Genomic DNA, 13,702 nt, shown 5'->3' with positions numbered 1-13,702 from the left:
ACCTGGCCATTTAGAATCCCCTCCCCATGTGAATGGTGGTCCCAGGCCTCAATCCCTTCCTGGGTCTTGCTTCTATAGGCACTGGCTCCTTGCTGACAGGGTACTCCCCTGTCCCAGTCTCACCTGCTTGAGTGTCACATTCCATGTCCCCCACCCCACCTCACTGTGGCCACCAGCTCCTGCTGCTGCTGTTAAAGCCCTGTCCTGCTAGTGGGACAGCCCTAGCATCACTGCACTAAGTAGCATCACGAACCTTCCTGAACTGAGTTGTTACAAAGGCCACAGTGTGACCAAGAGCCCTGGGGGGGCACTGCATTCAGACTCTTTCTGACCCTGAGCCCCCTTCCCTGGGTGCAGGGTGAGCATTTCACCCAGCCATTGCACTGACATGCCACTTGTATTCTTGTCCTGCAATCCTTTGAGAAATGGGACATGCTCTTCCCAAGGTCATGAACAGCCAACCTGTCTGCTTGGGGCCCTCCTCTGGGACCTGAGCTTTGGATGTGGTCATGATCTGTCTTTCTTTCAGGGGTGCCCCTCCTTCCCTTTCCTTTGTCATTCTTTAGTTCCCCGTTGGCTCTGATGCTTCCTTCTCCGGCTGCGTTTTGTGCCCCAGGCCCTAGGGCCTGGGTGACTCTGTTGAGTAAAGCCCCAAAGGCCCACCCCCCCAACTCCCTCAAAGCCTCAGTCCAGCATGGCTTTCCATGGGTTATCAGGTCCCATCTCTTTGGCAGGGCCCCTTGGGCCCACAATGCCAGAGCAAGTGTGTGGGAGCTTGCCTCATGCCAGGGTTACACATTCACTTTCTATCTAGGTGGCCCGTGGCCTGCAGCTAACCCTATGGCTCCCAGGTGATGCTAGGGTCTGCACCTCCTAGGGCCAGATGGTGTCCTCAGCTAGGCTGGCCAGGAACCTTGGGGCTAGCATTAACCAAGGTGCTGGTGATGACCACCTGCCAGTGAGTGCTGGGGAACTGGAGAACAGTGGGAAATTTGTTCTCTGTGTTCAGGGCTCCACCTGTCCCTACCTGTGAGATAGATGCCCCTGTAGTCCTCAGTTCACAGGTGAGGGGCTTGAGGCTCAAGAGGTCACACAAGCTGATGGGGGAGCTGGAACCCTACCCACGTGCTGACCCCTCCCTCCCCAACTGGGCTGTCTGCCATGTTCTCCCAGGTTTCATGACCAAGTGCATCCAGCTCTATGAGACCACAGTGGTGCGGCATGGCCTTATGCTCGTTGGGCCCACAGGCTCTGGCAAGAGTAATGTAAGTGGAGCCAGGTGAGGGCAGCCCAGGGTTCAAGGGCTAGAGTGGCTTCACTGGGGCCTCCGTGTGTAGCCCCTTTCTACCACCTGTGGTCCCCCAGCATACTGTGTGGCCTGTGCCTCCCCAGTGTTACAGAGTCCTGGCAGCTGCCATGACGGCCCTCAAAGGGCAACCGTCCATCAGTGGTGGTGTGTACGAGGCCGTCAACTACTATGTGCTCAACCCCAAGGCCATCACCATGGGCCAGCTGTATGGGGAGTTCGACCTGCTCACCCATGAGTGGTGAGCAACCCCAGGCACCCTCCCTACTCCTGGGTTTCTGCAGGCTGTGGGCCATGGGTCCCTTCTTCCTCTTCTAGCCTGCTGTGACTCTGGGGTTCTGCTCATTCTTGTTTCCTCCTCCTCACCAAACCCCAACAAGGGTTCCCTTGTCTGCAAGGTGAGCACAATAGTGTCTTAGGTAAGGTGGGGATGAGTTTACTACATGGGAAGAGCTGCACCTGGCAGGGAGCAGAGGCTAGTGACCGGTTGCTGGTCCCTCCCAGGGTCTGTGCTCCCAGGGAAAGTGTGCGGAACTGGGAGGGGGGCCACACAGGAGACTCTTGTTTGGGGCTGCTAGTTCTCCCTAGAGAAGGCCTTCCGGTCTCTTGCTGGGATGTCTACTTGGCCCTAGGGTTCTAGGATCATTGGGAGATAGACTTGGGGAGAGGAGTTACCCCAAAGCTAGGTGATCAGAGGTGACCAGATGGGAGGTGGTGAAGGGTGAGGCTCCTAATGGCCTATCAAGAGTGATGAGGTATCTGGGCTGGGGGCGAACGGTCTTGCATCCTACAGGGAAGTGCACAGAGGGACCTGGGGAAAGGGTCAGGAGCCTCAGAGTTACCCAAAAAGAGAATCTCTGTGACTCCCCCGCCCAACCTATGGAGTTGTTAGCGGGTCCTGGGCTCCCTTACTCTCCTCTGTTGGTCACCCTTCTCTATCCTATTCCATCTTCCATCACCCATCAGAGTATCCTAGTTCCTCTTCCCCATGTGACACCAAAGGACCCTCCCCCACTGCCTCTGCTACACTTTTCCAATGATTGAAGATGTGGCAGGAAAGAGCAGTAGGTCATGTAGGACCAGCTCGGGGCTCCAAAGCTCTCCTCCCTCCTACCTGCCTGTTGCAGGACCGATGGCATCTTCCCTTCCCTCATCCGGGCGGGGGCTATCGCGTCGGATACCAACAAGAAATGGTACATGTTTGACGGACCAGTGGACGCCATCTGGATTGAGAACATGAACACGGTGCTAGATGACAACAAGAAGCTGTGCCTTAGCTCTGGAGAGATCATCAAACTCACAGAGGTGTGCCGCCCCCCACCCTTTATGGCTGGCTGCACCCTGGCTGGGGCCCTGCTGGCCACACCGTCCCCTGTTGCCCCCCCAGGGCCAAAGCAGCCCCTCCAGTGATTGCCAAGACCTACACAGGGGCCAGCCAGCCAACCAGCAAGAGCTCTGGCTTGTCTCCCATACCTCTCCTCTGTTCTAGTTCCTGGGCTTCATCAGTCTGGCCTGTGCAACTGCGCAGGGCATTTGCCGTCCCTGCAGACCCACCACATCCTGTGATATTTCCAAAACCCAGGGTCCCTGGGTCCCAGAGACTGCCCCTTGTGCCTCTCCAGGCCCGCTTTAGGCCATGTTGGCCTCACGTGGGACAGGTGTCCAGCCAGTCCCGGCAGCATGCCCAGGGTCTGAGGCACAGGTGGCACAGGGACCTACCTGGTGGGTAAGTGGGTGGGTGAGTGTGTGGGGATGCATTTTTCAAGATGGGATTATGGCCTGGGCATGGGGCATGGGGGTGGCTAGCAGTGTCTGACCACACTGAGCTGACTCAGCAGTTTCTGTGTGCGTGTCCATGGTGGGGGCTGGAAAACAGAGCCCACGGTCCCCATCAGATTCAGGTGCTTCAGGGTGGAAAACCTTATTAGGTAAAGACCTGGAGGTTTCTAGACAACTCCCCCACCACAGCTTATCTGCAATTCCCACTCAAAGGGAGAGCAGCCCCTCCCTGTGGTCTCGCAGCTTTTTCTCCAGTCCCAGGGAACTGGCCACCAGCCTCTTTATGGGATGCATCCTGGCCGCAGGCAATGACCATGATGTTCGAGGTGCAAGATCTGGCCGTGGCCTCCCCGGCCACAGTGTCCCGCTGTGGCATGGTGTACCTGGAGCCCAGCATCCTGGGACTCATGCCCTTCGTTGAGTGCTGGCTGAGGAAGCTCCCCACCTTGCTAAAGCCCTATGAGGAGCACTTCCGGAGCCTCTCCATTAACTTCCTGGAGGTAGGGGCAAAACCATAGTTGTGTACGTGTTCACCAGGCCCAGGGTGGGCAACCAGTCCCTGGGCCGGGAGAGGGCCCCAGCCACGAGAGCCCGGTTCTTGCCGCCGCAGGAGTCCATCAACTTTGTACGGTCTTCAGTAAGGGAGGTGATCGCCTCGACCAATAGTAATCTGATCATGAGCTTCCTCAAGCTGCTGGACTGCTTCTTCAAGCCCTTTCTGCCCAAAGAGGTATACAGCCTGGCTCCCCAACAGGACAGGCCCTCCTGCCCCTGCTCTCCCCAGCCACACGACCTGAGGGCACTGTGTCCCAAGTCCAGCCTCCTACAGACTGGTTCAGTGTGGTGCAGCTCCTAGGTCTTGGAAGCCTGGCTGGAGTGGGGGAGTGGAGGGGGGTGCGGGGCGGTGTAAGTCTGGAATTCAGGAAGGACAGTGCCAGAGATTGTGAAGATGACAAGACAGACAGTGTGCCTAACAGAGAAAAATCGGAAGAGTGCCCCCAACCCCTGTCCTCAGACCTCTCCCCATAATGATCTCCTGATGCTCTTCCCTCTGTCCTCAGGGCCTCAAGAAGATCCCCCCCGAAAAACTGAGTCGCATCTCAGAGCTAGTTGAGCCCTGGTTCATCTTCTCCCTGATCTGGAGCGTGGGTGCCACTGGGGACAGCCTCGGCCGCGTCGCCTTCAACCAGTGGCTGAGGACCAAGATGGCAGTGGAGAAGGTGAGAGGATAGCCTGCTGGTGGTCCAGGCCCCTCATGCAGACCTCCAAGGCTCCTCACAGTCCTGTTTTCCTTCCTTTCCACTCCCTGGCAGCTGACTCTGCAATTCCCAGAGGAGGGACTGGTGTTCGATTACCGGCTGGAGGACACGGGCATCAGTAACACCAACGATGATGATGATGAAGAGGACGAGAACAAGCAGGTGGCACCTGGGGCTCTGGGGGATAGGTCAAGGCCAGGGAGCGCCCTGCTGGGTGTCAGCCATTCTCCTGACTGCCAGGTCCCAGACTGGGGGGTCGTTGTGTTTTCTTAGGGATCCCCACAGCCCCATGGGTGGTCACTACAGTGCCTGACATTCAGAACAGTAACACACACCTAGCTGTAGTCAGTGGCACAGCTGAACTTGAACCTGGTGGAGGGCTGGGAAACTTCAGAGTACCCACCTTGTTCCAGGGTCAAGATCCCAGCCCAGGAGGAGGAGGGCAGAGAAGGGCCACTGTGTGGGGAGTTACAGGGTGCCTTTGAGTCCCCGTGGTCAGAATTGGCCCCAGTGGGACATCCTGGTTTGGCTATTATGAGCCACCTTTCAAGGGAGGTATGTAGGGTTGGGCTAGGGCTGTTAGTGAGGGGTGGGATGGTGGGGGTGGGGACAGGCCCGTGACCATCAGCCTCCAGCTGTGCAGTACCTGTGGTTTTGGTCCCTGCCTTTCTGAAGGAGGTTTAACAGCAAACACCTTTGCACTCAAGGTTATCTCATTCCACATGAAGACGCAGGACTGTCAGGCCCTGGTCCTCAGGAGACCCATACACAGGGCAGCTCCCACCTGGCCAGTTGCCTTTGGGGCGAACCACACTGTTGGTGGCTTGAACTGGGGTACCCACACCCAGCACAGAGCTCAGGGCCCAGGACTCTGGCTTGTCTCACCCGTACACTCCTGCCAAGACCCAGTAGTGTAGCTCCTTACTCTCATTGCCTCTGCCCTGGGCAGCAGGGCCACTGCTGGGAAAGAGGGGGTGCAGGGAAAGTTCCTGAGTCAGCTATGGTTGCAGATTGCCTGGGTAAAGTGGATGGATTCTTCAGCTCCCTTCACCATGGTGCCAGACACCAACTATTGCAACATCATCGTGCCCACCATGGACACTGTCCGGATGTCCCACCTGCTGGGCATGCTGCTCACCAACCACAAGCCTGTGAGTGCTCTGCCCTACCTCCAGGGTACAGCTGCCCTCTCGCATGGCCAGATGGCAGTTCCTTTTCTGTGTGTGTGTGTGTGTCCCACCCTCCCAGGTGCTATGTATTGGGCCCACGGGGACTGGGAAGACCCTCACCATCGCTGACAAGCTCCTCAAGAACCTGCCATTGGAATACGTCAGCCACTTCTTTACCTTCTCTGCCCGCACCTCAGCCAACCAGACCCAGGACTTCGTAGACAGCAAGCTGGACAAGAGGCAAAGCATCCTTCGTTGTTTCCATGGCCTCGGTGTGCCCTAGCCTGGCTCAGCCAGCTGCTGGCTCATTGCAATGCCTGCCCCCCCACCTCTGAACATGGAGGGTGGGCAGTGCCCATGGGGTGCTCTAGGCCTCCCAGTCTGCTTCTAGCTGCTGGGGAGTTTGCAACAGTTGCCCACCCTGGATGGGCCTTAAGGGAGCTCAGACTCCAGCCAGCTGGTCTGTGCTGTGCCAGGACATTTAGAGCAAGACAGGGCTGGCTGTGAGGTTCTAGCCGTGGCCCCTACTTCTCAGAGGAGCTGACGCCCGCATGTGGCTGAACTCACAAAGCCCTTTCCTATAGGCGGAAGCGTGTATTTGGGCCACCCCTAGGGCGCAACTTCATCTTCTTCATTGATGACCTGAACATGCCGGCCCTGGAGACGTATGGTGCACAGCCGCCAATCGAGCTGCTGCGCCAGTGGATGGACCATGGTGGCTGGTACGACCGCAAGATGATTGGTGCGTGCTGGGCCCACAGGGACGCAGCAGGTGGCAGGCTGTGGGGCTGTGAGGCTAACCTTGCTTTAATGGCTCTCCAAACAGGGCAGGGGAACAGGGCACAGTGAACTGTTGCACCAACGGAAACTTGCCATGTGTGACATGCGTGCATGAGTATTTGTCTTTATACCAGCCATGTTTGTGAATTAAAATTTTTAATTTTATGCAGGAAGGGACCTGCGATTATCATAATGGAGCCCAAGGCATGGTTCTTGCTGACTTCCTGCTGTCCCTCTAGGAACCTTCAAGAACCTGGTAGACATCAACTTTGTTTGTGCCATGGGGCCCCCAGGGGGCGGCAGGAATGCAATCACCCCGCGGCTGATGCGTCACTTCAACTACCTGTCCTTCGCTGAGATGGATGAGGTCAGCAAGAAGCTCATCTTCTCCACCATTCTGGGCAGTTGGATGAGTGAGTATTAAGTGGGGCCATGGCCGAGGTCGGAAACCCAGGCTGCGTGAGCCGTCCCAGGCTCAGCGGGGCGACCACAGGAAACCCCACCTCCACCCTTGCCTAGCCAGGTCACTTTGGGCAAACTCTTGAATCTCTCCGAGCCTGTTTCCCTGTCTGTAAAATGGAGGCCAAGTGAGGTGGCCCATCGCTGCAGCTCCCAAAGATTATGTGAAACTATGTGTGATGATTGCCAGATATGCGACGTGCTCCACCCGTTGATCCACACGGCTGCCTACAGACAGAGGGATTGCAGAAAATTTAGGAAGGAGATGAGCATTTGGCCCAGCAGTTAGCTTACCTGTGTGCTGTTCCCAGGTTCTCAGGGTCAGTTCCTGCTTTTGGCTCCCCTTCTCACTGTAACTTCCTGCTAACGGAGACCCTGGAGGCAACAGGTGCTGGCTCATGTAGCCTGGTGCCTGCCATATACACGTGGAAGACCCGGATTAGGTTCCTGGCTCCCAGCTCTGGCTCGGTCCAGGCCTGACTCTGTCTTTGCTTTTTTTGTTTTTTGGTTTTTTTAAGATTAAGTTCACTGAAAATGTATATTTTGAAAATACTGTGCATGGATTTCCAAAAATGTTTGCTCCCAAACAAGCTTATCTTTTTTTTCAAGCTTATCTTTTGATTCAGCTTGCCATAAATGTTTTGAAGTCCCCTTGTAGGCATTAGCACTCACCTAGAACTCTAGTAGAAGGGTCCCCTTCTCTTTCGGGAGAAGCCCCTGAACCAGAATGGACAGAGCTGACCTGGTCATTCCAGAGGTTGGGATAAAGCCTGCCCAGCATGCCTGGTATCCCCATCTCCTAGCCTCTACCCAAAGACTCGCTTGACCTTTGACCTCCACATGGTATTGCACCTGACACAAGTAATGGGAGTCAGTATCTACATGTCCAGGGTGGGTAGAGAATACCCTTCTCTGACAAAGAGTGGGCAGGCAGCAAGTGGCTGCTGTGAGACTTCCCAGCTGGGCACAACTGGGCAGGCTGGGTAGCAGGAAGTTCGCCTCCCTCTGAACCCCTTACTTTTCTCTCATTCCTCTAGATGGACTCTTGGGAGAAAAAAGTTACTGGGAGCCTGTGCGTGAGTACCAGCCCCAGGCAGGAGACCTGAGTGGCACTTGGCAGGCCTGTGTAGGAAGCCAGCGTTGGGTCCAGAGCTAGTCCTGGGATCCTGAGTGTGTTGAGGCTGAGACCAGTGAACTGTGCTTGGAGCTTATATGTTCAGGTCTAAGGCACAACCCTGTGGGGCCAGCCTCATTAGTGCCAGGATCCTGGGGATATCCCAGGGCCTCTACCCTGCATACAGAGCAGGCAACACCCTGCTCCAGCATGGGGACATGGGACATGAGGTGTGGGACTTGAGGCTTAAGGGTATGCGCAATCCAAGCTTCCTGAGAAAGCATGACATGACCATGGGCAAGGAAGTTAGGGTGTGTACAAGCTGCTGGGGAGCTTATCCCCTGTGTGACCCCGGCCTCTCTCCTGTCCCCACAGCTGGGGCCCCCCACCTCACCCCCTTCATGGAGCCCCTGGTGGAAGCCACCGTTATGGTATATGCCACCATTACTTCCCAGCTGCTGCCCACACCAGCCAAGTCCCACTACACCTTCAACCTGAGGGACCTCTCCAAGGTGTTCCAGGGCATGCTCATGGCCAACCCGGCCAAGGTGGAGGTGAGGAGCTGGCAGGCCTCTCCCCTTCTACCTCCCTGACCAAGCTTCTGTAGCCTTACTTCTGCCCCACCACCAAGGACCCAGGCCTCGTGCCCTGAGCTGACCTTCGGAGTCAACTCACACCTGGAATTGTGGTTGTGGTGGTGGTGGTCCCACAGAAAGGGAAGCCAAGGCAAGGCAGTAGGGGGATAACAAGGTCCCCTGTGAGCAGACTTTGGGAGGGTTCCTGCCAGGGGTGTCAGGAGCACTTGGGGTTGGGAGGGGCCAGCACAGAACAGCAGTTTTGTCCTGGGGAGTCACGGGTGGGGAGACCAAGTTTGGATGGGACTGAACAGGCAGTGTGCATCAAGCCTGGGGCTGGGGAGAGCAGCGATGGCCTTGGGCTTACCATGTTTGTAGCCAAAAGGTGGAGAGAAGAGCCTCAGAGCTTCCTATAGGCTGTGCATGCCACAAGGACTGGTGTGGGGCTTGGGGAGTAGCAAGATGTGGGTGTCCATCAGATCTCCTGCCCAGGCTCAGGAGGGCTGCCAAGGGGGGAGTGATGACCACTGAGGCACTCACAGCAGATATCTGGTGCCCAGTGGGCATTTGGCCAGCCAGGCCTACAGAGGTCCAGGCAGTCAGTGGTCCCATCCTGCAGCAACACTGCTGGTAGCCCTTGCCCAGGTCAAGGACCCGGAAGCCAGCCTCCTACCTACCCCACCACACTCAGGGTGCTTGGAAGGACAGCTGAAGGCTCAGTATCAGTGTCCACTGGGTAACCCTCACAGGACAAGGTGCAACTGCTACGGCTGTGGTACCATGAGAACTGCCGCGTGTTCCGTGACCGACTTGTGAACGAGGACGACTGCACTTGGTTTGACCAGCTCCTGCAGAGCCACATGGCACAGTGGGAGGTGGCCTTCCAGAAGGTCTGCCCCTTCCAGCCCATCCTCTATGGTGACTTCATGTCTCCTGGCTCTGATGTCAAGAGCTACGAGCTCATCACCAGTGAATCCAAGGTGAGGGCCTCTTTCCCCACTACCATAGCCAACCCTGCAACTTCTAGACCACAAGGTTAATACACTGGATCAGAAGAAAGGCCAGCTCAGCTCAGGGACAGGAGGTGAGCCCTGGCCACTTCCCTCCCTCACTTTCCTCCCACCACCAAATGGACACTGCTCGTCAGGCTGTGAGAGCAAGCCAGCCTGTGGTCCAGCTGAGACATGCAGCCTGGTACACCTACAGGGGGCCAGCAGAAGCCCAGAGACATGCTGGATGAGCCTGCTTGGGTCTCCAAAGCCATTGCTCTGTGTGCCTGGGTGATGAGTACACAGAATCAATCAGGGGAATTGTGCAAGGAGGCAGGGGTGAGAATGAGGTGGTTGCCCTGGATCTGCCCACAGCAAGGGGTGAGTGATGGGGTTTATCTGAGGGTTTAAGGGCTGCAGCCGTGGGCAGTGCCACTTGCTCCGCATCCAGTGACCTGGTTGATGTTTCAACGCTTTGACCAACAGCCTGTTCATCAGTGCCTGGGGCTGTTTGAGACTTGGGCCTGTGGGGGGAGATGTCAGCTGGCCAGGCACAGAGTGGTCAAGGCACGATGAAACAGGAGGGATAAAGCAGTCCTGGGGCAAGGATGGGAAAGGGATGTAGAGGGACTCCTGCAGCAGGGGAGAGCCCACCTTCCAGTCCCTGTTCTGGACTGCAGATGATGCAGGTGATCAAGGAGTACATGGAGGACTACAACCAGATCAACACAGCCAAGCTGAAGTTGGTCCTCTTCATGGACGCCATGAGCCACATCTGCCGCATCAGTCGCACGCTGCGCCAGGCGCTGGGCAACGCGCTTCTGCTGGGCGTGGGTGGCAGCGGCCGCAGCTCACTCACACGGCTCGCCTCGCACATGTGAGGGCCCCAGCTGTAGTGGGCAGTGGGTGGCCAGGAGCAGGTGATCCTGTTGGACACTTGTCGGTTTCCATAGTGGTGGAAGCCTGGGATGGCCCCAAGCTGTCTCACCTAGACTAGGAGCTTTGGGAAGGAGGGTGAACAGGAATCAGGCTCTAAGGAGAGGTCGCAGTCGTGCTCTGTGGTGCTATGGGGAGTAGCTACAGGCATCCTGGAGGGCTCCTTAGGGGAGGTGTCCATGGATCCATCCTCAGACATGAACTGGAAGGACCCAAAGGAAAGGTATTCCAGGTGGAGGGAGCACTGTGAGCAAAGAGCAGTTTGGGGCCCTGAAACAGGAGCAACACTAGGTAGCTGGGGGACAGGAGGGTAACCACTTAGTACTGGCCTCATCTGGCCTCCCTCAGGGCGGAGTATGAGTGCTTTCAGATCGAACTGTCTAAAAACTATGGCATGACTGAGTGGCGCGATGACATCAAGAAAGTGCTGCTCAAGGCCGGCCTGCAGAACATGCCCATCACTTTCCTGTTCGCTGACACCCAGGTGGGTGCCACTACCTCGGTGCTGGGTTGGCGCCAGGGCACCCCTGACACATGGCTGGGTTCCTTTATGCCCATCGGCTGGGACAGATCTCACCAAGGGTCAGGTGGAATTGTTGGTAGGAGCTGGGTTGGGAGCAGACAGCCAGGCGAAGCCTCTCAAAGCTAGGGGTTGAGGGTGTATACTATACCCCAAGGCTGCAAAAACCTCGAGCACCTGACCCACCAGCTGCTGGCTTCCCGCCTCAGGAATCAGTGCCCTGGATGCCCTCCCCAGAGGTGGGGGGCAGCTCCTTCTGGGGTTCCTAGGCCTGAACCTCTGCGCAGGACTCCAAGTAAAGCAGTAGTTCTTCTTGTGCAGCTGTACAACAAACAGCGCAACTCTGATGCCTGGTTGGGCCCAGGCCTGCTCCCACCCCAGGGCTCCCTGGGGAAACCTTTGGGCTGGTTAGGAAAATGACAGCATCCTCTGATATAGGCCAGGGCCCAGTCACATGATATAGGGAAGGCCCCATCTCTGAGTGTAACCCTGGCACATAGACCCCCCATGTACAGGCCTGTGGTCACGTGCTGTACATGTCCTATGCTGATATACGAGATTGGGCATTTCTGAGCCTCAGCAGCACAGTCTGTACAACTTGCCTGAGGGGCAGATGTACACCTCAGACCCAAGTCTCCTCCACCCCCATTTCTCTCCAGATCAAGAATGAGTCCTTCTTGGAGGACATCAACAGCATCCTGAACTCGGGGGACATCCCCAACCTCTATGCCCTGGATGAGCAAGACCAAATCCTCAACACCATGCGGCCCTACATCCAGGAGCAAGGCCTGCAGCCCACCAAGGCCAACCTCATGGCTGCCTATATCCGACGTGTGCGCAGCAACATCCACATGGTGCTGTGCATGAGGTACAGTCAGCCAGCATGGCTGGGGTGAGGGTGAGGAGGGGGTGGGGAGCTGGCCCAGGGGTGCCACAGGCTAAGGCATTTGGGCTGAAGTTGAGAAAAGGTGTCCATGCCTCCTCTCGTCCCCCAAGTTCTGGGTCTGATGCCCACGGGTGGGTCCTGGCTGCTGTGCTGTTGCATCTTGGCTGTCGGGACACAGGGCTGTGGAAGGGCTCTGGAGGCTGGAGTTCCCACTCCCAGCCTGATCTGGACCCTTGGGCTCTCCAGCCCCATTGGAGAGGTCTTCCGAGCTCGCCTGCGGCAGTTCCCCTCCCTCGTCAACTGCAGCACCATCGACTGGTTTAATGAGTGGCCGACCGAGGCTCTGGAATCTGTGGCCACCATGTTCCTGAATGAGATCCCAGAGCTGGAAGCCTCTGTCAGTGTAGTTGAAGGACTGGTAGGTAGCTCGGGGATGGGCAAGCTCTTGGGCAGGGGCAGAGTGGCGACTGCTTGGTTTTGGGGTGGGGGCTCAGGGTCCTCAAGGTCCAGGTAAGCACCCCAGGACCACCATTGGCAGCAGACCCTTGGTCAGGCAGTGTAAGCTGTCAGCTTCAGTTTTCTCATCTGTCATATCTGATGGGGTGGGAGGAAAACAAAGCACCATGGGTTGTCATGGCAACAGTATGCCGTTCTACACAGTGGCTGTTTGTCCTCCTCCCCAAGGGCTTCATGGAAATGTTCTTCCAAGAGCTGCCCCCTCCTCACAGCTGCAGGCTGGAATGGTTAAATTGGTCTGGTCTGGTCCAGCTCAAGAGTAGGAAGGGCACTCAAGGACTAAGTGCTGGGCTGAGTCTCACATTCCCCTACCCAGCTAGGCTGAGGCTTTGGCCCCTCCCTCCCCCAGATACAGTCTCTAAGAGGGGGACAGCCTTAGAGCTCCCAGAGAGAAGCAGGTTGTGTGGCTCTGACCAGGGCATGGGATTGAAGGCTGGGAGATACCTGGCGCGTGCTCCAGGCTACTCCTGTGCCCTAGAACAAGCCCCTTGACATCCCTGGGCCTTGAGTTCTCCATCTGCCTAACGGTGTTCTTGGCCTACAGGTCACAGGAATCATGGGAGGAATGGGTGTGAGGTGCAGCAACTCTGACCACAGCTCCTGCCAAGGGGCCAGTCTATGGTGGGTTTGTGGAGCTCGTCAGTGCCCCATCTTTGTAAGGAGAGCAGTCAGAGCGTGTGTCTCTCCATTCTCAGATACAGGTGTGTGTATACATCCACCAGTCAGTGGCCAAGAAGTGCATCGAGTACCTGGCGGAGCTGGCACGCCATAACTATGTGACCCCCAAGAGCTACCTGGAACTGCTCAACATTTTTTCCATCCTCATTGGCCAGAAGAAACTGGAGCTCAAGACCGCCAAGAACCGCATGAAGAGTGGGCTTGACAAGGTGGGCCCTCAATGTGGTGGAGGGGAGGGGGCCTGTGGCTCTGCCACTCCAGGGCCAAACCCTGAGGCCAGGCCAGCCACGTGGCCTTTGAGGCTGCAGCCTCTCATGGCTATAAACTAGTAGCTTCCTCCCTCAATGCTGGCAGGGGGCACAGCCAGGGCTAGGGACCCTTCCCTTCTTCTGGAGGTGGCCACTAGGCACTCCAGGGGCCACGGAGACTGCTGGCCATGGCCTCCATTGGGTCATACCTCTTACTTCTCTGCTCCAGCTCCTGCGCACTTCTGAGGATGTGGCCAAGATGCAGGAGGAGCTGGAGATCATGCGCCCCATGCTGGAGGAGGCCGCCAGGGACACAACACTCACCATGGACCAGATCAAGGTTGGGGGCCTGCCCCTGCATCTGGGTGGCCGCCAGCAGGGTCTCTACATGTCTGTCAGCCACTGTGTGATTGCTTCGCTGGACAAATGCTGGGTCAGGACTCTGCTATGCCAAGCCCGGCACAGAGCAAGGGGCAGGCCTGCCTCAG

General features: G+C 57.0%; 1 protein-coding gene across 1 annotated transcript in view; it reads left to right on the top strand.

Moving 5' to 3' along the window:
- Positions 1-13,702, top strand: part of DNAH1 (dynein axonemal heavy chain 1) — a 57,786-nt gene that overhangs the window by 31,875 nt on the left and 12,209 nt on the right. The window contains exons 35-54 of the mRNA XM_004581780.3: positions 1,174-1,265; positions 1,393-1,547; positions 2,434-2,611; positions 3,391-3,585; positions 3,696-3,815; positions 4,147-4,305; positions 4,399-4,506; positions 5,355-5,495; positions 5,593-5,753; positions 6,098-6,255; positions 6,533-6,706; positions 7,790-7,828; positions 8,242-8,420; positions 9,191-9,421; positions 10,111-10,307; positions 10,715-10,850; positions 11,546-11,754; positions 12,019-12,190; positions 12,984-13,175; positions 13,444-13,554. Of these exons, the coding sequence (XP_004581837.2) occupies positions 1,174-1,265; positions 1,393-1,547; positions 2,434-2,611; positions 3,391-3,585; positions 3,696-3,815; positions 4,147-4,305; positions 4,399-4,506; positions 5,355-5,495; positions 5,593-5,753; positions 6,098-6,255; positions 6,533-6,706; positions 7,790-7,828; positions 8,242-8,420; positions 9,191-9,421; positions 10,111-10,307; positions 10,715-10,850; positions 11,546-11,754; positions 12,019-12,190; positions 12,984-13,175; positions 13,444-13,554 (3,107 nt within the window). The remainder of the gene's footprint in view (positions 1-1,173; positions 1,266-1,392; positions 1,548-2,433; positions 2,612-3,390; positions 3,586-3,695; positions 3,816-4,146; positions 4,306-4,398; positions 4,507-5,354; positions 5,496-5,592; positions 5,754-6,097; positions 6,256-6,532; positions 6,707-7,789; positions 7,829-8,241; positions 8,421-9,190; positions 9,422-10,110; positions 10,308-10,714; positions 10,851-11,545; positions 11,755-12,018; positions 12,191-12,983; positions 13,176-13,443; positions 13,555-13,702) is intronic.

The sequence above is a fragment of the Ochotona princeps genome, chromosome 21, assembly GCF_030435755.1.
Source record: "Ochotona princeps isolate mOchPri1 chromosome 21, mOchPri1.hap1, whole genome shotgun sequence".
NCBI lineage: Eukaryota > Metazoa > Chordata > Mammalia > Lagomorpha > Ochotonidae > Ochotona > Ochotona princeps.
This window is presented reverse-complemented; position numbering and strand designations above follow the sequence as displayed.